Source organism: Sebastes umbrosus, chromosome 4 (genome assembly GCF_015220745.1).
Source record: "Sebastes umbrosus isolate fSebUmb1 chromosome 4, fSebUmb1.pri, whole genome shotgun sequence".
NCBI lineage: Eukaryota > Metazoa > Chordata > Actinopteri > Perciformes > Sebastidae > Sebastes > Sebastes umbrosus.
The window spans coordinates 19,977,679-19,996,456 of NC_051272.1; the positions used below are offsets into that span (position 1 = coordinate 19,977,679).

An 18,778-nucleotide genomic window follows, 5' to 3' on the forward strand; every position below is an offset into this window, starting at 1 on the left:
TTCTTCTTAAAGGATATAGTTTTATTTAGTTTTCATTTACTAAAAACTAGGGCTGTCAATCAATACAAATATTTAATCGCAAATTAATCACACATTTTTTTCTGTTTTAGTTTCAGTGTTAGTTTACTATAATAACCCTCGTGTTGACTGGGGATGTTATGTAACAGTCAAAGTCTCCTAACACATACTGGTAGTAACTGGGATGAACGAGGCTCATCGTGAAAGGTGAGATATATTTTAGGGAATAAGAACTCTGGTCGGCCTCTGGTCGTTAAGAGGTAGAGCTGTTTGCCCTGGAGCTATGATAGAGCTCATTACTGAAGTCTGAAGGATTGATGTATTTGCCAGCGTCAGCTCTACCTGCAGCCCATCTGACCCACACCTTTTTATTCACCAAGTCTCTGAGTCTCTGCGCAGAGGATCCTGTAAAGCTCACAATAATAGTCTGATAACTGCAGCGGATAGCAGTTGAGGGGCAGCTCAGTTCATGACCTCTCTGCCCACTCTCTGCTGATGGGTGGATTTCTCCACATGTCCGTCTGAATAAAGCCTTTGGGTCTGTGGCTTTTATCAGCCAGTGGGCGGAAAGAAGGCGACAGGGCTGGCAGACACCAGAAATAACACAGACTAGATAGAGGTCATCCTGATCAGCAGAAATGATGACTGTATCCACATCAAGTGAGCAGGGGGGAATTGGGACATGTGGACTTGTGCCAGTCCCAGACTTGTATTTTCTCCGTAGCTGTAGCCCAACAGTACACCTAGACTACAATTACCTTACAGCCACATCAATTCACAGTGTTCATTTCATTTTTTTTCCAATAGGAAAGCTCTCAAACATTCTCTGGACACAGCTGTGTCAATATTTGATATGAACATTAGTACTGCATGAGAGAGGCTGCAGTCAATAGCAGCTCAGTCAATAGCATCTTATAAAAAAGATCACATCTAACACTTGCAAATGTTTTCCTACTGTGCAATAGAAGCAAAGAAAAGGGTTTATAAGGACAGCCTGACTTTAATAACTAAATGGAAATTTTTTGACTGCGATTGCCACAATAAGCTTATCATGAAAAAACATGACTGAGATCATGACTATGATTAAGGTGCCATTAGGGGCCATTTAAATAACACAGCAGATCAAATACAAATTTATTCAAGTTTCCGCTTCAGTCTAAATAGAAATTTGTATTACTTGGTTATGAAATTATGGGTTTTCTTCACTAAATTACAGGACCATGTAAACACCACACACATTCAAAAGGATGGTCACAGTGATAATATAACAGTGGTCCCTCTAATGTGGAATTAGAAGGGGATCTTTAAATATTAGCAAGATAAATGCAACTGAATCCAAGAGTTACGCTAGCATGCAACCACTGTATAAAAACAGCATCATCTCTGGAAACTTGTTTCATGACTTAACATTAGTGTGAAATCCAATTTCCTGCTGTGCTTTCTCTATCAACATTACGGCTGCATACAAAAAGCCGTATTTAAAGCCCTGGCTTTGCTCGGGGGAAAAAGTGATCTCTCAAATGGCAAATCAGATGACAGGAGAGGCATTTCAATTAATAGGTCTCCTCAGCTGGTCCTGTCAGGCTGTTTACCGCAGGGACTTGGATCTGGATTTATTAACGGTCGCCAAGAGCGCGGCTTGTGGTTCTGAAGGTCACAACAGCCATTTGAACTACTAATGGAAAACCAGCATTGTTGTACAGTAATCAGTTCAATACTAATGAAACATGTTGGTAGCTGGGAGGACGGGACTCACCTCGGTAGTAGAAGAGACACAGGTCAGACAGCACAAACCACCGCTTCTTCCACAGCTTCATCCCGGTGCTGTCCTAAAACACACCAGAGGAATAAGGAACAGTTACTCCACAAACTAGTGGGAATGCTTTGACTGTAAAATGACAAAGAAAAAGTACACTGTAGTAGTAGTCCACTCATTCCCCTTCTTGGATTTAATTAGTTCAATTACTTCCATGTGATAAACTGTTTATTTCTAACTTAAAGGGAAAGTTCGGTGTTTTGAAGTGTAGTTGTATGAGGTACTTATCCATAGTCAGTACGCCACCCAGTTTGGAGAAATAACGAAGTACTGCTGTGGACGGAGCCAGCAGCAAAACATATTTTAGCCACCTAAAAGAAGGGCTCACCTAAAACAATCAATATCAGTTTAAGTGTACGCTATATTTAGAATATTTTCCTTGCTATACCTTGCTGTCAGACAGTCCTTTTCGGTGTGGAACTGAAGCCGTTGTATCTATGTTGTATGCTCTTGCCAAAGCCATCAGACTCTATTGAAAAAAACTGTAATTTTACCCAGCAGAACACAGGGTTGCTGGTTTACCTCAGTGTCAATCAGTTTGTTTGTTTGTGCTATCGTGTGACTTTGGTGAATCTGAACTAACCAAAGTCACACAATAACGCGAACAAACTAACCGATCGAGGCAGCGGGAGACCAACTACCAGCTACTTTTACCAATGAAGTCTGGTTGGTTTAGCAATAGCACACATAACAACTTCAGTTCCCCGTCAGAAACAAAGACTTTATAGCTGTCTGACGGCAAGGTAAACCAGTAGTATAGTACACTTAAACTAATACACTGACCATGGATAAGTACCTCATACAACCCCACTTAAAATCACCCAAACTGTCTCTTTAATATACCAGATTAGTACCTTCAAAGGGCAGGAACCAATCAATGACTTTTAATTTGTATTTTGAATTATGCTATATACAGTAATCTGTTGACAACTTTCTATGCTATGATTCCAACTGATCGGTCATCTACAAATCAGATATCACTTCCAGTTTTGTCTTTCTGTGCATGTGGTCTAAAATGCCTTGTAAGTACATATACAGTATATATAAATGGAGGTAGTGTAGAACTCATCCACTACATACTGCAACATTTCTGCTACTCAAATGTTACATATTGACCTGAGATGGATGTACGGGTGTTTTATTTGGTTCAGGGGAATAATTAGATTACTGGACTGGAATAAACATAATAAAGAGAGGGCTCCACTGTGTCTTACAGTTTCAACCAAATAAATAAAACAGCTTTCCCTTTTAAAAGGAAGCATGTTGCTTACTGGGCAACAAAAGTAAACCTCCTTTGCTTAAGTTGTTCTTTGGTATCACAATGCTGTGATCAAAGGGGGTTTCAGGCTGCTGCTTGAAAAGGATGAAGGGTGAGGAAAAGGGTATTAACTCCCCCGTTCGCCTTATTGGAAAACTTGAGCAGAGTCCTTAATCGTGGATTCCACCCGGAGACTAAAGTAGGGGGAGGGACCTCAACAACTCTGTCATTATGGTCGAACGGCATGTGGGCTGCAGTTTACTTTAAATGGAAATTCACTTCCACGAACCGGCATGTTTAACACATTAGTATCAAAAAGTCACAATACCAGATGCTGCTCAGTGTGTTCATAAAAGAAGCACACCAGAAATGTAACAGAAAGACTCGAACCTCTTGCGCCTATTAATTCATCACCTTCCCTTCATTCAATCAAGGTCTTAATCACTCATTTAACAATGTGTTCATGAATAAACTTTATCAAAAGTTCTGTCAGATCGTGCTCGGTTCAGGCGGGAGGAGAAAAAGAGGCTTTCACCGACACATCAATCACTGTGGCATTTTGTTCTCCCACTGGATCAACTGAAGGGCTGCAGCTTTCCCTCAGCCAAGGACTTCAATAGCTTCCAGGTTTCAATGAGGCAGGGAAATAAAAGTGCAAATCCAGCTTTTATTCAGAGTAGCAGATTTGTGAGTCTTTTGCTTGATCTACGTCACCCTGATTGAGGTCCCCAAAGAAACAGCAGCTGGCAGCTGTACCAAAGGAAGCCATCATGTGTTCACAAAACTGCGCCGGGAGGCTGCAATCAAAACTAAATGAGTCTCCCACTTAGGAAGCATGAGAGAGTCCTGTCTGGCAAAGAGCCGCCTCAAGCACCCCCTTTTCACCCTCCCTTAAGTAACCAGGGAGCTGTGATGAGGGATTGGTATTTAAACACTGCCCGCATTGGATGACTGGCCGAGCAGAGACACCGGACAAAGAGCTGCTCAGATCCTGTAAGACATCAAAAAGCTGCCTTTGTGCTTAAGACTGTGGCGGCAAATCTTACAAGGAGATGGAGAACTTAACATTGTTCTATATGCAAAAGGGAGGAAAGTTGTATAAACATAAAGTTTGCATTCACAAGATGTTCTAAATTCATGCACTTTTCCCAAATATCCTTGCTTCTAAATATCAATTACATTATACATACATTTATCAAACAAATGACCAAACAGATAGAGGCATATATACAATAAACTAATACAAATCTGCGTATAACATATGTACACACCAACTTGCAGATAATTAGTAAAAGAGTTGACCCGGGCAGTGGCGCCTGAATGACATTTGAATTGTGGGGGCATCCAGCTTTCGATGACGTAATACAGTGTTTCCCACAGGATTTAATGAGACCCTCTAGGCAGGTCTGGGGTCATGCTCTCCCAGATAAAAAATGTTTACATTTTAAAGTTGAATGCATCAATCTGGTGCACTTTGAGAGCAAAACTAAGAGGCTAGATCTATGAAGAACTTTGTGCTCTAGTAAACAATTTAATCAGAAGGGGTCCGCATTTCGGATCGGGTGGGTTGCCGACATAGTCGCAGATCTTTGACGCACTGAGGACAGTCCACCCCGGCTGAGAGACACACCGATCCCCGACCTCCGAGGGCGCACTGTGTAGTGAAAATTCCCAGCTTCTGGAAGCTGCAAGGGATGCTGTAAAACTCGCAGTCGGAGCTGCGACTGCAAAAATATTTTTCGGCTCACTATGAAACTTTAGCGGGCTGGATGTCAGAACACATTGATTTCATTTGAATTAGGTTACACAATGGTTGGTTATGATTGGATAAAGGTCCAACGTGTAAGACGGCATATAGACATCATCGCCAGCGTTCTACCTAGACGTTACCACTATAGTACCATAACACCTGAAAGTGGGGGGACAAAAAGTCTCGTTGTCCACAACGAATGCACAACTTTTATATAATTTCTGTACCATAATTAGTTATGTATTAGTATAGTATAGAATTATTATTTCCCTTTGCTGTGTAACTACTTTGATTTACTATTTACGTCAAAAACACATGAATGTATGTACCAGATTTCATGGCAATCCATCCAGTAGCTGTTGAGACATTTTAGTCTGGACCGACAGACACACTGCTGGGCATGCACAGCTAAAAATGATGCCAAGTTACTCACTCAACTTCTCAGCACATGATATGATTTATTGTAATGTCTTACATGTTTACCTGTTTATAAAGCCAGTTTCTCTTGATTACTGGGGCACTGGGATTCCTCCTGATGGAGTTGGATCTCTTCCCAAAGTTGTGAATCTTTTTGGAAGGTCTTGATGGCTAGAAATACAGCATGAATGAGTAAAGCACAAAAAAAAAAATCTAAACTTTTTGACTTCTAGACTGGTTTTCCATTATTTTCAGACATGCATGATTACCCTGTATTCGTGTGTGTCACTCACTCTTCCTGCTGGACTATTGGGGTTTGCGGCGCAGTCCGAGCCGCCTGTGTAGTTGGAGGCCTCACTCATGGTGCTCAGTGGCCGATCCTTCTTCTCATTCGCCGGCACTTTGGAGGCAGATCTAAAAACAAAAAAACACACGAAACATGCCAAGAGCATTATAAGCAAACCTTCAGTTAGAACTATAGGCATGCCGGTTTATGTCTACTGACCTCGATTTAAGAAAAGGCGAATAGGAGGAAGCAGACTTTATTGTCTGTTCCCCCCATCCCTCTGAAGCTCAAACTCTCTGCTATAATGAGATCTCAACATGGGCCTATGAATCAAGCCAATTACTCCCACCATGTCACTGCAGATACATTCCCCGTTGTCTAACAGCTTTAAGTGGTCTGCAAAGTCTGCCTGACGTATTGAAATGCAGCAGTTGCAGCAGTGAATCAGGTCAGACAAAACTACTTTAAAGTAAAAGTTGAAAGCATACTGAGTTCAATATATTTGCCATAGGATAGGAACACCTTGTGAAATAAGCTGTCTCTGGCCCATGGAGATGTACTATATTCTTTAGGAAGGGAACAACGTTGTGGTCTAGAGGGAACAAGACAGGAAAACCAGAGTACAGCAGAAATACTGCAGCAGTGAAAAAAAATCTCTTAGATATATTGGTTTCAGGTCACTGAATAAGGACAGAAACCACCAACCCTGCACTGCAAACTCCCCCATCTAACCTGCCCATTTGATGAATGACCTAACGTTCATAGACTTCAGACTACATGGTACCATTCAGCATAAATTATTTTATAATCAATCCATTTTTTGCATCATCTACATGTACTTTCCATCCATTTGTACCACCTAGATCAATCGTTCAATCTGTTAAGACACAAAGACAAGACTATTAACACTCCAAAAAAGGAAACTCAGACTCAATTTACAAACGATTTAACAATTCAGACTCCATGCTGTTATATTCAAGGTGCACAAACACGAAAAAGGGATCACAAGGGATAACATCAGTTCGGCTCAGCAGGCAACAACACACAGGAGGTTCATTCCCGTGCAGCACAGTGACAGGTCTGATAGCACCAAAGACAGAACAATGACAATCCCAGACTGTCTTACCTGTGTTTAGATGAAAAGTTACACAGTTTGGTATAAAGTTAGTTTAGCTTAGCTGCAAGAAGCAGCACGATCTAACCATTATGTACTTGAGATCTTATGATTGCTAGCTCAATGAGAGAATTTCATACATGCAAGGGAATTTGTCTTCTTATTAGAGTTGACTGGCTGACTTAAGTGGCCAAATATATAAGGGGGTTGTGTATAGAGGTGACTCACCAAGGAAGTCATTGGGTGACTAGTGCTCTCTCGAGTTGAAGTGCACACAATTTTCAACTCACTGCTCTCAAATAGCTGCTTGTGCAGAGTGATGAGATTTGCCGTCTTCTCCATCTAATGACCTCGCTCAAGAAAATGAGCTCTGAGGATTTTCAGCACTTCCAGTGACAGGCGAAATCCTAAGTGAACCATAATCAATGGGGTGTCAACCTGCTATCAAAAGCACAGAGGTTGGGAGGGGTGGAGAAAGTGGACTGACTTGGTTGCAAGAGAGATGTTGCTCTATTTGATGCTCTATTACTGTAGAACAACATGGCATTTCCAGCCTCTGAGCTGCACAGTGTTTGTGTGTGTTGGGGTTTTGTTGATAATTAGTGTGGGGCTGATAATCAATCTGCATGCAGTGAGATTGAAATGTAGTGAGTGGGTCAAATTGGCCTGTGACTACGGGAAAATAAGAGAAATGATGCTGCATTATAGTTCCCATGCACAGCTTCACATATCTTAAGCACTACGATAGATAGTGTGTATTTGGGTATTCAAATGTTAGCTGAGAAATGTTCATCAACAATGTTTTTTACTTGTTGCGGAATAAATTAAAAAATGAAAAGCAACATAATGAAAAGAACATCAAATTTAAACCACTTTTGATTAAATACAAAATGATAAAGTTAGAGAAAAACAAACTTGAAGATAGTTTGATCAAAGATATTCAGTTTACTCCGAGATAAAAACAAATAAAAGCCGCAAATCCGAACAATTGGGAAGCTGCAACGAGGTCATTTCTGGCATTTGTGCTTGAAAACCTACTTAAAGGAACAATGTGTAACATTTCGGGGGATCTATTAGCAGAAATGGAATATAATATTCATAACTATGTTTTCAATAGTGTTTAATCACCTGCAACTAAAACATCGTTGTGTTTTCGTTAGCTTAGAATGAGCCCTTCATATCTACATAGGGAGCGGTCCTCTTCATGCAGTTCGCCATGTTTCTACCATAACCCAGAACAGGCAAACCAAACACTGGCTCTAGAGAGAGACTTTCACATTTTTACGATACCTGAAGGCCGCCGTAGTTCTCCGACACACTTGTGAAACTGCGGTAACGTGAGGTGCAGAGTGCAAAAACGTGGTACCGCCACACACCGTCTGACTTCCGTTTCTCCTAAAGTAGTGTTATTATGGTAAGGATGGCCTCTGAGTGAGGCGAACAGCGTTACAACGGTTTTGCACTCGGTGGCTCACGTTACCACAGTCTTGGAAAGGAAGGAATGAGCGGAGAGTAACTCAGTTGGTTGCAATTTGCAACCACACCACTAGACTAGACTACACACTGTCCCTTTGAACAATTAATCAATTAGCAAAATAGTTGCTGATTAATTGATTATCCGACTAAGTGGTTCTAATCTCAGTGGTAGGTTAAACTAGTAAAGTGTAAGCTTGCTTCAGTCCCAATAACAAAACTTGTTGAAAAATTAAATCCTGTGCTAACACAAAATAGTTGTAAATACTGTGAATATAGCCTTAATGATGTTTAACTCTTCAAGGCATTCCCTGTCTGGGCCTCTTCAGGATTTATTTCTCAACCCCTTGCAGTAAAAACAACGCACACACGCAACCGAGACGCTACGGAGACCACCAAGTGTTTCACATTTATATTTTGAAATGAAACTTCGCTCTAACCGGCTTCCTCTAAAATGTTATGATGAACCACCACAACATGCTGTTTTGAATGTCGGTCTGCTTTAAATTACTATTTTTCTTGTTTAGATTGGTGCTCGTCTCCAGACAGAAGACTAGCCCACAGTGGATATGACTACTACGGACACAATAACAGTTGTAGCAAAATACCAGAGCTAAACAACACTCGTCTTTGAGTTTACCACAGCTCCATGACAACAGCAAAGTCAATCAATCTCAAAAACACCACATTACTGTCTCTACCTGGGAAGCCTGGAGAGGGGAGTTTAGTTTATGTGCAAATAATACAGTGTAGGTTTACTGAGCCTCTATCTGCAAAGAAACACTACGAGGTTGCATGTCCATCACACAACCCCACATACAGTATTAAGACTAACCCGTATGTATTAAAGTGTCACATCATCGCCTGGTCTGGCATGGATTGTGTGTGCCGGTGTGAGTCTGTGTGTGCAGAAAGAGTGGTGAGGAGGGATTACACTGCCACTGAGGCTCGGCACTCTAAGCACACTGGTGGGGGAAACACTGAACTGAGCGGCTGAGGGTGCATTTTTAAATTGACCACACAGCATTTCTAAAGAAATAAGGGTGCTTTCAAACACTTTTGTTTGCCGGTGAACCCGACCTTTATCTTTTGAACCAACAAAAGACAAGGCAAGCATACGCAGATCAAGATATCGGTGTGTACATTCGTCACAGGTTGAGAGCGGCAGCGTAGCAGAGAGCTGGGTGATAAAGATACCAACATTATTTAACAACCACGTCACTATGTTCTCTAAAACTGTGATGCTTTCGAGAGCTGTCCCCTTTAAAGCTCAGTCAAAATGCTCACTTTGCTCTGACTTGTGTTTCAAAATCAGGCCGCATGGAGCATAAGAGCTCACGCTAAAGCTTTGGTAGTTTAGCATATATAGAAAACTGATTGTTCAGTGGATTATGCAGATGTACATTGTCCTGTAAGCCTGATAAAATAATATTTGTAACATTGTATTGTATCTAATGTATTACTATTTATATTTCAACCATTTTTAAATGTATAGTCAGTTGGGCGCCTGGGTAGAGCGGGCGTCCATGTATTAAGGCTTGGTCCTGACCACGGCGGCCCGGGTTCGAATCCGGCCTGTGGCCCTTTCCGCATCCACTCTCTCTCTCCCCCCTTTCAAGACTCTATCCACTGTCCTGTCATAAAAATGGAAAAAATGCCCCCAAAAAAATAACTTTAAAAAAAAAAAAAAAAAAAAAAAAATGTATAGTCAGTTTGTTGATGTCAAGTAAATATGTTAAATTCTCATGACATAGATTTTTGGGTTATATCACCCAGCTCTAGCGTCACAAAGGAACAGAGTCAGGACCCTTACCTGCGTACATGTAGCCTGTACATCCATAGGGGACAGAGCATGAAGGGGTGTTCACAAAGTCAACGTTTTTGACAGTTTGTCGAAACAAAATGAACACTTCAAAGTGCATAATAATCATACTTTTGATGCCTTTTGGCCTATTATAAAGAAACCTTTTGTTAAGAACGTGCAACAGAGCAGATTTAATGCTTCCTGGGAAACCAGTAAACTGTCAACGGAGTGAACCGAGTGGCAGGGATATAAAAGATTTGCAGCTCTCATCCCAGGTGTACAGCTTGACGTTCAGCTCGGAAAAGTGAGTAATGATCTCCCTGCGGTTAGTTGTTCATTACGGTTTAGATGAACACCACAAACGGTTCAGACAGTAAAGTGCACCTCACAGGACTTTGGAATGCAAATACATAACAGGTCATCAGGCAAAATACCATTCAAAACACCCACAGTCTGTTGTTAGTGTTGTTAACAACAGGGATTATTAACACACAGACACGTTCAAGTGTTTTACATCAAAAACAAATGTGGAGAACACACAGTTATCCGTTTGCACCTAACAGTGTATTACCTGCTAAACGCTGGGTGACACAATTTCCCACACTTCACACTACAAAACAGAGGAAAGACAAATTTGTTGAGAATGAAAGTTTAAATGTTTTGACCAATGAGGGGTTTTGAAGACTCACTGGCAGTATGTTGTGTTGTTATGTACTGAATCTATAACTGATTAGCTAACGTATCATCCTGTGATACAATGCAGTCTTTTTACCTACCACCACCCTGGACTGATAGACTTAGGAGTGGGTGACGTGGATAAATTGTTATCATAGTAGGGCTGGGCTGTGTGTTGGCAAGAATCTGGTGATACGATACAGGGATATCAATTAAATTTATTGCGATATATTATGATACTGAAAGCAAGGCGATATATTGTGACTTTTTTCAAATCTAATTTTAGGAAAACTGTCATAGTATAAGACACACACAGTAAGACACACCACCATATACATGAAATCTGAGAAAAAAAAGTCACTATGTGAAATGGCTACTATAGGTGAAAATAACACATAGTACTGAATGCCAAAAACTGCATGATTTTTGCCCCAAACTGCATGTGATTATCATAAAGTGGGCATGTCTGTAAAGGGGAGACTCGTGGGTACCCATAGAACCCATTTTCATTCACATATCTTGAGGTCAGAGGTCAAGGGACACCTTTGAAAATGGCCATGCCAGTTGTCAAAATTAAGTGTAACTTTTGAGCGTTATTCAGCCTCCTTCTCAACAAGCTAGTATGACATGGTTGGTAACAATTCCTTAGGTTTTGTAGTTTCATATGATGATTGCCAGCATCTTCTTCTTCTTCTAGCTTTAAAGCTGAGTCTGCTACAACCTCCAAAAGACAGAATAAGCGCCCCCCCCAGTATCGCGAAACATAATATCTCAATACTCATGTGTATTGATATTTTCCTACACCCCTATATCATAGTATATGTATTTTTATATTGTATTATCAATATATATATATATATATATATATATCTTAATGATACATGGTACATTTTCTGGGATATTAATTGAGAAAGTGTTTAATTTACTAGTTTGTTTTTTTGTATTCATTAACACCTTATAGCTCTAGATACTACATTAATACAAAAATCTAACATTGCCATAATGCAGTCCTGCTCATTGATTTTCAACATCGCCTTTAATGGTCTAAATACATCCAGAGATATTACAGGGAAAACTACCACGGTATGAACTGCATGGTAAAGTCTGCATTTCGCCCGACCTGAATTGCTCTGAACATGCACTTGAAATAACTTTTATCATAGCAGACGTGGTCAGATCATGTTTTGGTAAACACGTGTTACATGCAAGTTATACAAATATCTCCTGTCAGCTTGGACATGGTCATGCGGACCGCTAAAAATAGCCACAGACATGTACAGTAATGAGAGCAGAATGATGAGCCATGACTTGAGCAGTAACTCACAGAGCACAGCATACCTGAGAGCATACAGTAAGTATGAGTGACAGCTGTATATTTAATATAGCCTTTCTATTACCCATAAGCAGTGTTAAAGCAGTTAAGGCTAATGTACAAGTAATAGCTTAAATTGGTCTCTCAATAACAACACACTGGTGTCTATTCTGTGCCATGCATTTATACAACTGTGGGTTGTTACCAACTAAACTGACTAACTATCCTTAACACCGTACGGTACAGCTAAAGTGTGCTCTCCTCTCTTTTAGCCTGCTGTATGCTGCCTCTTCACTGGAGGCTACCCCACCCTCTCACAATTACGCAATCCATCATGGATGTGTAAATAACTTTCACACATCATAGACCTTTTTTTCCCAGACTGGGATACAACTGCAGTCTCTGAGTAGGAACGATTATTTGACTGTTCAAATCAAGATTCCTTCATCTGAATTACTCATATTTCCTTTTTAGCTGTGCTGTTTGTGTGTTGACTTATATGATACAGTATATGTCTCTTAAGTTGGGTTGAGTTTTAGTTCCTTTTATGTTCTACTAGAATGGTACTAAAAATGATCATGCCAAATTTAAACCAAATTTTGTGTTTTGGATTTACTTGTAAAGAACAGATTAGACAGTGATTTTCAGCCTGGCCTCTTTATCCCCGTGGCAGCTTAAATCCGTCTTTGCCTTTTATTACTCATCCAGGGTGAAGACTTTCCCCCCTTATTACTTTTTCCAAAACAGAGCCAACTGTTGGATGAAATGCACTCTGTAATAAACTTAAAAATAACAATGAGTCAAGTAGCGGGTTTTATCACTTTGATGTTGCCTTCCCAAAGTTGACCTCTAGTACATCTGATATTCATTTTGCAGATTATCTTACAAAGACAAAACACTAATTGCTAAATTAGATATCATCTTGCAGCGGCATGTTGTGCCTCTCTGTGTGAAAAACAGCGGAGATGTGAGAGTAACACAGAGAGAGGAGGAATGTGTCGAGAGAGTGCAGTGTTACAGTTCTGGCACAACAAGCGCCCTCATATTATTCCATCTCTGCTCAACAAAATGCAGCTCATAAGAATTTGGTGACACAAAAGAGCTCAGTATATCATATTCTAGTAGAAACCAGGATTTTAATTTCTAAGCCACATATTGAAAAAAAGCTGAAACTGGTGCCCATGCTGGTTATTGGACTTTGGCCACAATCTCCCACATTGGAGTGACATTTCATGTGTTGAAGCATTCATTGCTCAATAAAATAAGTGACAACAGTTGTGATGACATCACTTCTAACATTATGGAGAATCTGCGATGACAGGGGGGTTTCTGAGGGAAGTGAGAAGCTGAGCGGAGCTGATACATGTCGGGCAACATTAAGCTAAGATGGCTAGGGTGGTAGATGAAAGTTGAGGCTTGTGTCATGGTGTGGGTTGTGACGCACACAGACTAGCACATGTTTTATTTAGTACACTTACGGATTGGGACAGTAAATCTAAGTGGGATTCCACGAAGGAGGCCAAAATTATAGATTGACATCTAACCTCTTTTTTCTGTGTTGGACATCCTGCAAACCTCTGGACAGAGTACCTCACTATGAGTGGCCCACGGGTGGAGTTAAAGGTGGATACAACTGAAAATGGGAGTACTGATGATTCCTGAGATGGAACGAAACTGACTAAGTGTAGTCTGACATATTCATAGTGAAAGTTCAAGATGACTGGCCTCTGCTCCAGTCATGTGGGCAGACATGTGATTGTTGTTGTGCTGACAGCCGTGTAGATGATGGACGATCACATGGACGTAACATTGCTAAGGGACATATATCTTTGTACTTATCACAACTGAAAAGGCCATGAACTCTTGTCCGGGTCAAAATGAGGGACGAACTGTGAATAACTGCATTCCCACTAGCTGATGTATGCATGATACAATGACTTTGTTATTGTCAGCCCTTAGCATCAATGGCACTTGCAGAAAAATGGCAGCTCAATTATGCAATAAATAAAACCTCTTATAATATCCAAGAAGTATCTAAAAAGTGACATTTCCATTCGGAAGGTTAGTTCTTATATCTAAGGAATCTGTTTATGAACATGAATAAATGAAGAAGCGCTGAATAGAAGAGGCTTTGAACTGAAAGGGCAGGGTTGCAGGGTGCAGACTTGTGCAATGTTGCCTCCACATCAGGAGTTGCAACAGCATACTGTAGTGCTCAAAAATGCTATCCAGTGGCATTCTATAAAGCAAAAACAAGAGACTTACTGTTCGTTGACGACAAAGATGCAATTGTCTTGTGAGGGTAGGCTTGACACAGGATGCTTGCAGGTCACCTTCCGCTCATTATGACTATTGAGAATAGGGAGGGGAGAAATGAAAGGGGAAAAAAGAGTGATCAATGTTAGAAAACACTGCATAGACATGCGTGATCTATCTTTTAAAATGTTGATTTAATATGCTGCTTATTGCCGTGACAACCCAAACATATTTTCAAAGAACTCCAGCTGTAAAGGCTTGAGAGAACTCTTCACCCCCAAAACATGAGAGCAGCTGAGGTAGAGTTTGTATTGGCTTGGTAGAAGTAGGAATACTGAGTGGAGAGAGAACAGATATGGAAATAATATTAGCATGCAGTGCCAAAAACTGGTCCAATCTGTGAAACCGGTCCAACCAGACATATATTTGGTCAGTGTGACAGCAGAACAAGCACTCATGGCACACCAAACAACAGCTTTAAGTGTCCCAAGACAAGACAAAAAGAATGAGCCCCAAACAAAAGCAGAAAGGTCCACAGCCAAATATCTCTTTCCTTTTCAAATAAGAGCACCACAGCTTTAGCTTTTACAACAAACAATATACAAGAGCATAGGCGCAGTTTGAACTTTAAGGTTGGGGGTTCACAAAATTAATCTAGAGGGAATGTAATGTGTAACGCAGAGAGGTCTGATGGATTGGGATGCATGTTGCCTACATATTACACCCTCCAAACAGAATGCAAAGCTAGCAAGTGCAGGGACAAAATCAGTTTAATTGCATTTTTTCTATTGGAATGAACTAACTGGCTACGAGCGACGAAGCGCTGCGCTGAGCGACGTGTTGAGCTGAACTTTTGTCAACGCCCTGTTTCCATTTATTCCTGTTGCTCGCTTTGAAAGCGCAGCAACGGACGAGGAACAACTGATTGGTGAAGTTGAAATGAGGAGTTATCTGTGACGATACCTCCTCATTTTACTACAAACACCTAAATAAGGTGGCAGCAAGCTGGAGGGAGATCACCGGGAGATACTGTTAGCTGTATTATAGGTCATTTTCAGTAAATATCGCAGAATAAAACCCGTTTTCTGTTTTAAAAAACACAAACGTCAGAAGAAGCAAGTACTACGTACTCACCCATCTATTAAGTGGTTACATCTCTAGTCGGATCTGGAGTGCACAGCTGATAGGTACGTGGATTGTTTACATAGTGTAACAGGAAGTGCATATTAAACGGTGTGTGGACAGAGAGTGTCCGATGTTATTATAAGTTAAAAAAGGCGACAAATATATATTATCTTGTTGATTTCTATTCTGTCAATAAGAAGACACAACAAGGTGGATATTCATCATTACAATAAATTATTAGTTCTGCGTTATTTTAAAAAATATAGATGCATTTCTCGGGGGTTCAGTGAGCCCCCTGAACCCAACGCAAACTGCGCCTGTGTACAAGAGGAGAAAAGAGCAATTTAGATGTAAATTAGTGTGTACCAAAATCAGCCTATTTCACCATCAACAAAACATAAAACAACAAAACAAACTAAATCTAAAGGCTCCAGCAGGCTCTTGGGTCATCCTACACTCAACATCTAATGACAGAGGTAGAGAAGATGCTACCCACCCATCATGTAGGCCAATTACAGCGGCCCACAGTCACTTCCACCATGACATGATTAGAGCACCAGGACACAGACCACACAGTCTTTGGAGAGGAGGAGTCCAAAGACTGGGGCCTTCACAACAACAGCAGCTTTCCAGTAAAGTACAGCCTGGTCAGTGTCGTACAGTATGTGATCTGTGATGTGGCCTGGCTTGACTTTCCAGTAAAAATGACAAGCTGTTCCTCACTAATGATAGTAAATCCTGAATACAGATTTTGTTTCAACAGCGTCATTGGAATAATGACTACACTGCTAAATATCTTCAAGATCCAGATGCAGTTCATCAGCTTCCTATCATAAATCAATGGTTATTTGATTATACTGTCAATGAGTTACAGCAATGGGAAGTCCAGTAGCAGTAGAGAGCATCAATATATTAATCAAATATACTGACAGCAGTAATTATTTGGGCTGCCCCCCGAAAGTCGATGAGTCTAATCATCGCCAGTGATTCCTTCATTGACTTGAAACTCTTGAAGAGGCTAGAACCCACTAGCCACTTCCACCCCGGGCATTTCCAAGCCAAAAGCCAGTCGTGGCGCACCGTGGCGCCCTCGCCCTGACCCGCCGGGTTGAATCCTTTAGGCAGACTGTACGGACCCCAGTGGTTGAGAAGTGTAAGAATATTTTCGGTTCATTATGAAACTGTGGCGGACCCCATTTGACTTTGTTAATGTGGTCGAAATTATCACTGAAACTCAGACTGATGGATTTTCTGTTTGCCAAATAGTCTGAATGGAATGAATAGTCGAATCTTCGTATTGAACAGGTAAATCTGAGCTGAATCAAAAAAATTCTGATTCGTTTACAGCCCTAGTAATTATTAAACAAGATGTTAAATAATATGAGTTGCATGAGCTGTAGTGTCAACCACAGTCTTCAAAGCTACTATTGCCTTTACTAGACAGTTATTCTATATTTCAACTCAGTCAGGCTGAACTGTAAACAGAAAAGAGTCAAGCTGTAGTCCAAAAATAACAGTTTTTAAACATGGGGTACTCATGTCCTGAAAAGAGCAAATACCAAGCATGAAATAGGGGGTTTAGTTTCAGTTTAGCCTGGAGAGCAACGGTCTCCACAGCTCTGGTCTATAATTACTAGAGGCACTGTTGGCAGCGGAGCACTCGGTGCGGTCTCGGGGCAGACCAATGGCACCATTTTTCTTTGGTATCCCTTCACACATGCCTACATTGCTCTGCACATAGGTTGGCTACAGATTTAGGAGAAGACAGAAAGTCTGGATAGGTATTTACGTACACAGTAGTGGGATAGAAGGATTGATGTTAAGCGGAACTGTGGATAAGATTTAATAATCAATCAACTGTCCAATACTAAGAGTCTTTTAGCTTTGATACTCTTAATGCATGTACCGTAAGTGTGTTTTCATGTGGTACTTTAGCCATGGCTAAAAGGAAATGAGGTTTAAATATAAGGGTGCATTTTGCCAACCTATTAATTGAAAATGCATGCCATTTCATTATAGGAGAGCAAAGCGTTTGATACCTTCTAGGATATTTAAAAAAATAATGATCTACCCTGTAATTAAAGGAAATCCCTCAACTGTATCCACTTTTATAGGTATATCATCTCTTATCGAGTGACTGCAAAGTATGGAGTAACCCCATATGCTTACACTGCCTTTACTGCAATAAAGTTGAGTGATGTATTGCCATGTTCCCTGGTGTGGAATGGCATGCAACCTATATGCAACATTACAAGAATCTACGCATACCATTATGCATACTTTTAATGTTGCTAAAAACAGTTGCATTTCAAATAAGCAATGTCTTTTTTGTAAAAACACTGAATCAGATAACTTTGTGCAGTATGGAATGGTTGCTAGTATTGCCAATTCCACTAGGAATCAACACCCAGTCTGCAACTTCAGCTCATTGTTTTGGTTTGGCAGTCCATGTGGTTTAAGTCCCAACGGCTCTAAAAGATGGTGCAGTAAGTATGTGCTCTCAGCATACGACACAAGCAAATAACAAGCCAAAGAAAATAAGTCAAACATCTACTGTTGCAAGCAAAAAGAGACCAAGGCAGTTTTCTCAGAAGTAGGCAGACCAAACCACGACTACGAGGAGACTAAACAGTGCATTCATCAGAGTGACAGCCCCTACTCAGTCTATACTAAAAGAGGGCTCCAATATGATGCCCATGTTGCTCTGTTTCAGACAGGTGTATAATATTAGTCATAGGAACTTGAAACTGTAACTTAGCATTGGCCCAAAACACCCTGATTAAAAGACAACCCCCATTAGAAACACCTGTTCATCAAGACTTTTTGAGGGGACACTAAGTCAAAAGCCGTGTCTCCGTGTTTGTGAGCTACAATCTGAAGATGAACATCAACCTCAAGATGAACCTGAAATAGAAAGGATGTAAATCATATTGGCTAAATAAAAGCGATAGAAGCTACAGTATTAGTTAAAATATCACCTTCAATCAGACTTGTTTTTAACAACCAGAGGAGTCGCCCCCTGCTGGCTATTAAAAATAATGCAAGGTAAAGGCACTTCCTCATTGGTTTCACTTTTCAGACTCGGAGGTTGCCCTCTGGTTACATCTATAAAATTAAAAGGCCCTCCTGATGTTAAGAACGTTTTTGCAGATGTGTGGACTGACACGTGTGCAAGGTCAGTGTTTTTAAGAGGGGGTCGTGTGGCATCAAAGAGTCCTTACAGCATATGGACGGAAGCTACTTGAGAAGGTCTTAAGCATTCCCAACATGATCTATGTGGTATGGGAGGACAGTGAGTTCTTAATCCTCAGTGGAAAACATGGGGGCTATGAAGTAACATGAAGGCTGTGGTTGTGTGTAGGCCTAAATAGGCAGGATGAGTAACAGCAACACACATTTTCCTGTTTAGTAGTGAAATCTCCTTTTGGACAACCTACAAATGTAGCCCATGACAATCAGTGCTCTTTAAGCTAT

The 18,778-nt window shown here is 40.7% G+C and overlaps 1 protein-coding gene across 36 annotated transcripts in view; it reads right to left on the reverse strand.

Moving 5' to 3' along the window:
* plekha5 (pleckstrin homology domain containing, family A member 5) overlaps window positions 1–18,778 on the reverse strand; it is a 112,835-nt gene that overhangs the window by 34,842 nt on the left and 59,215 nt on the right. For 24 of the 36 annotated variants that reach the window (XM_037766892.1, XM_037766884.1, XM_037766880.1 and 21 more), the window contains 4 exons: window positions 14,189–14,272; window positions 5,529–5,673; window positions 5,326–5,430; window positions 1,775–1,847 (listed from right to left, as the gene is read on the reverse strand). In XM_037766892.1, coding sequence (XP_037622820.1) covers window positions 1,775–1,847; window positions 5,326–5,430; window positions 5,529–5,673; window positions 14,189–14,272 — 407 coding nt within the window. The remainder of the gene's footprint in view (window positions 1–1,774; window positions 1,848–5,325; window positions 5,431–5,528; window positions 5,674–14,188; window positions 14,273–18,778) is intronic. The other 12 variants (XM_037766910.1, XM_037766883.1, XM_037766888.1 and 9 more) reach the window with 1 other exon arrangement.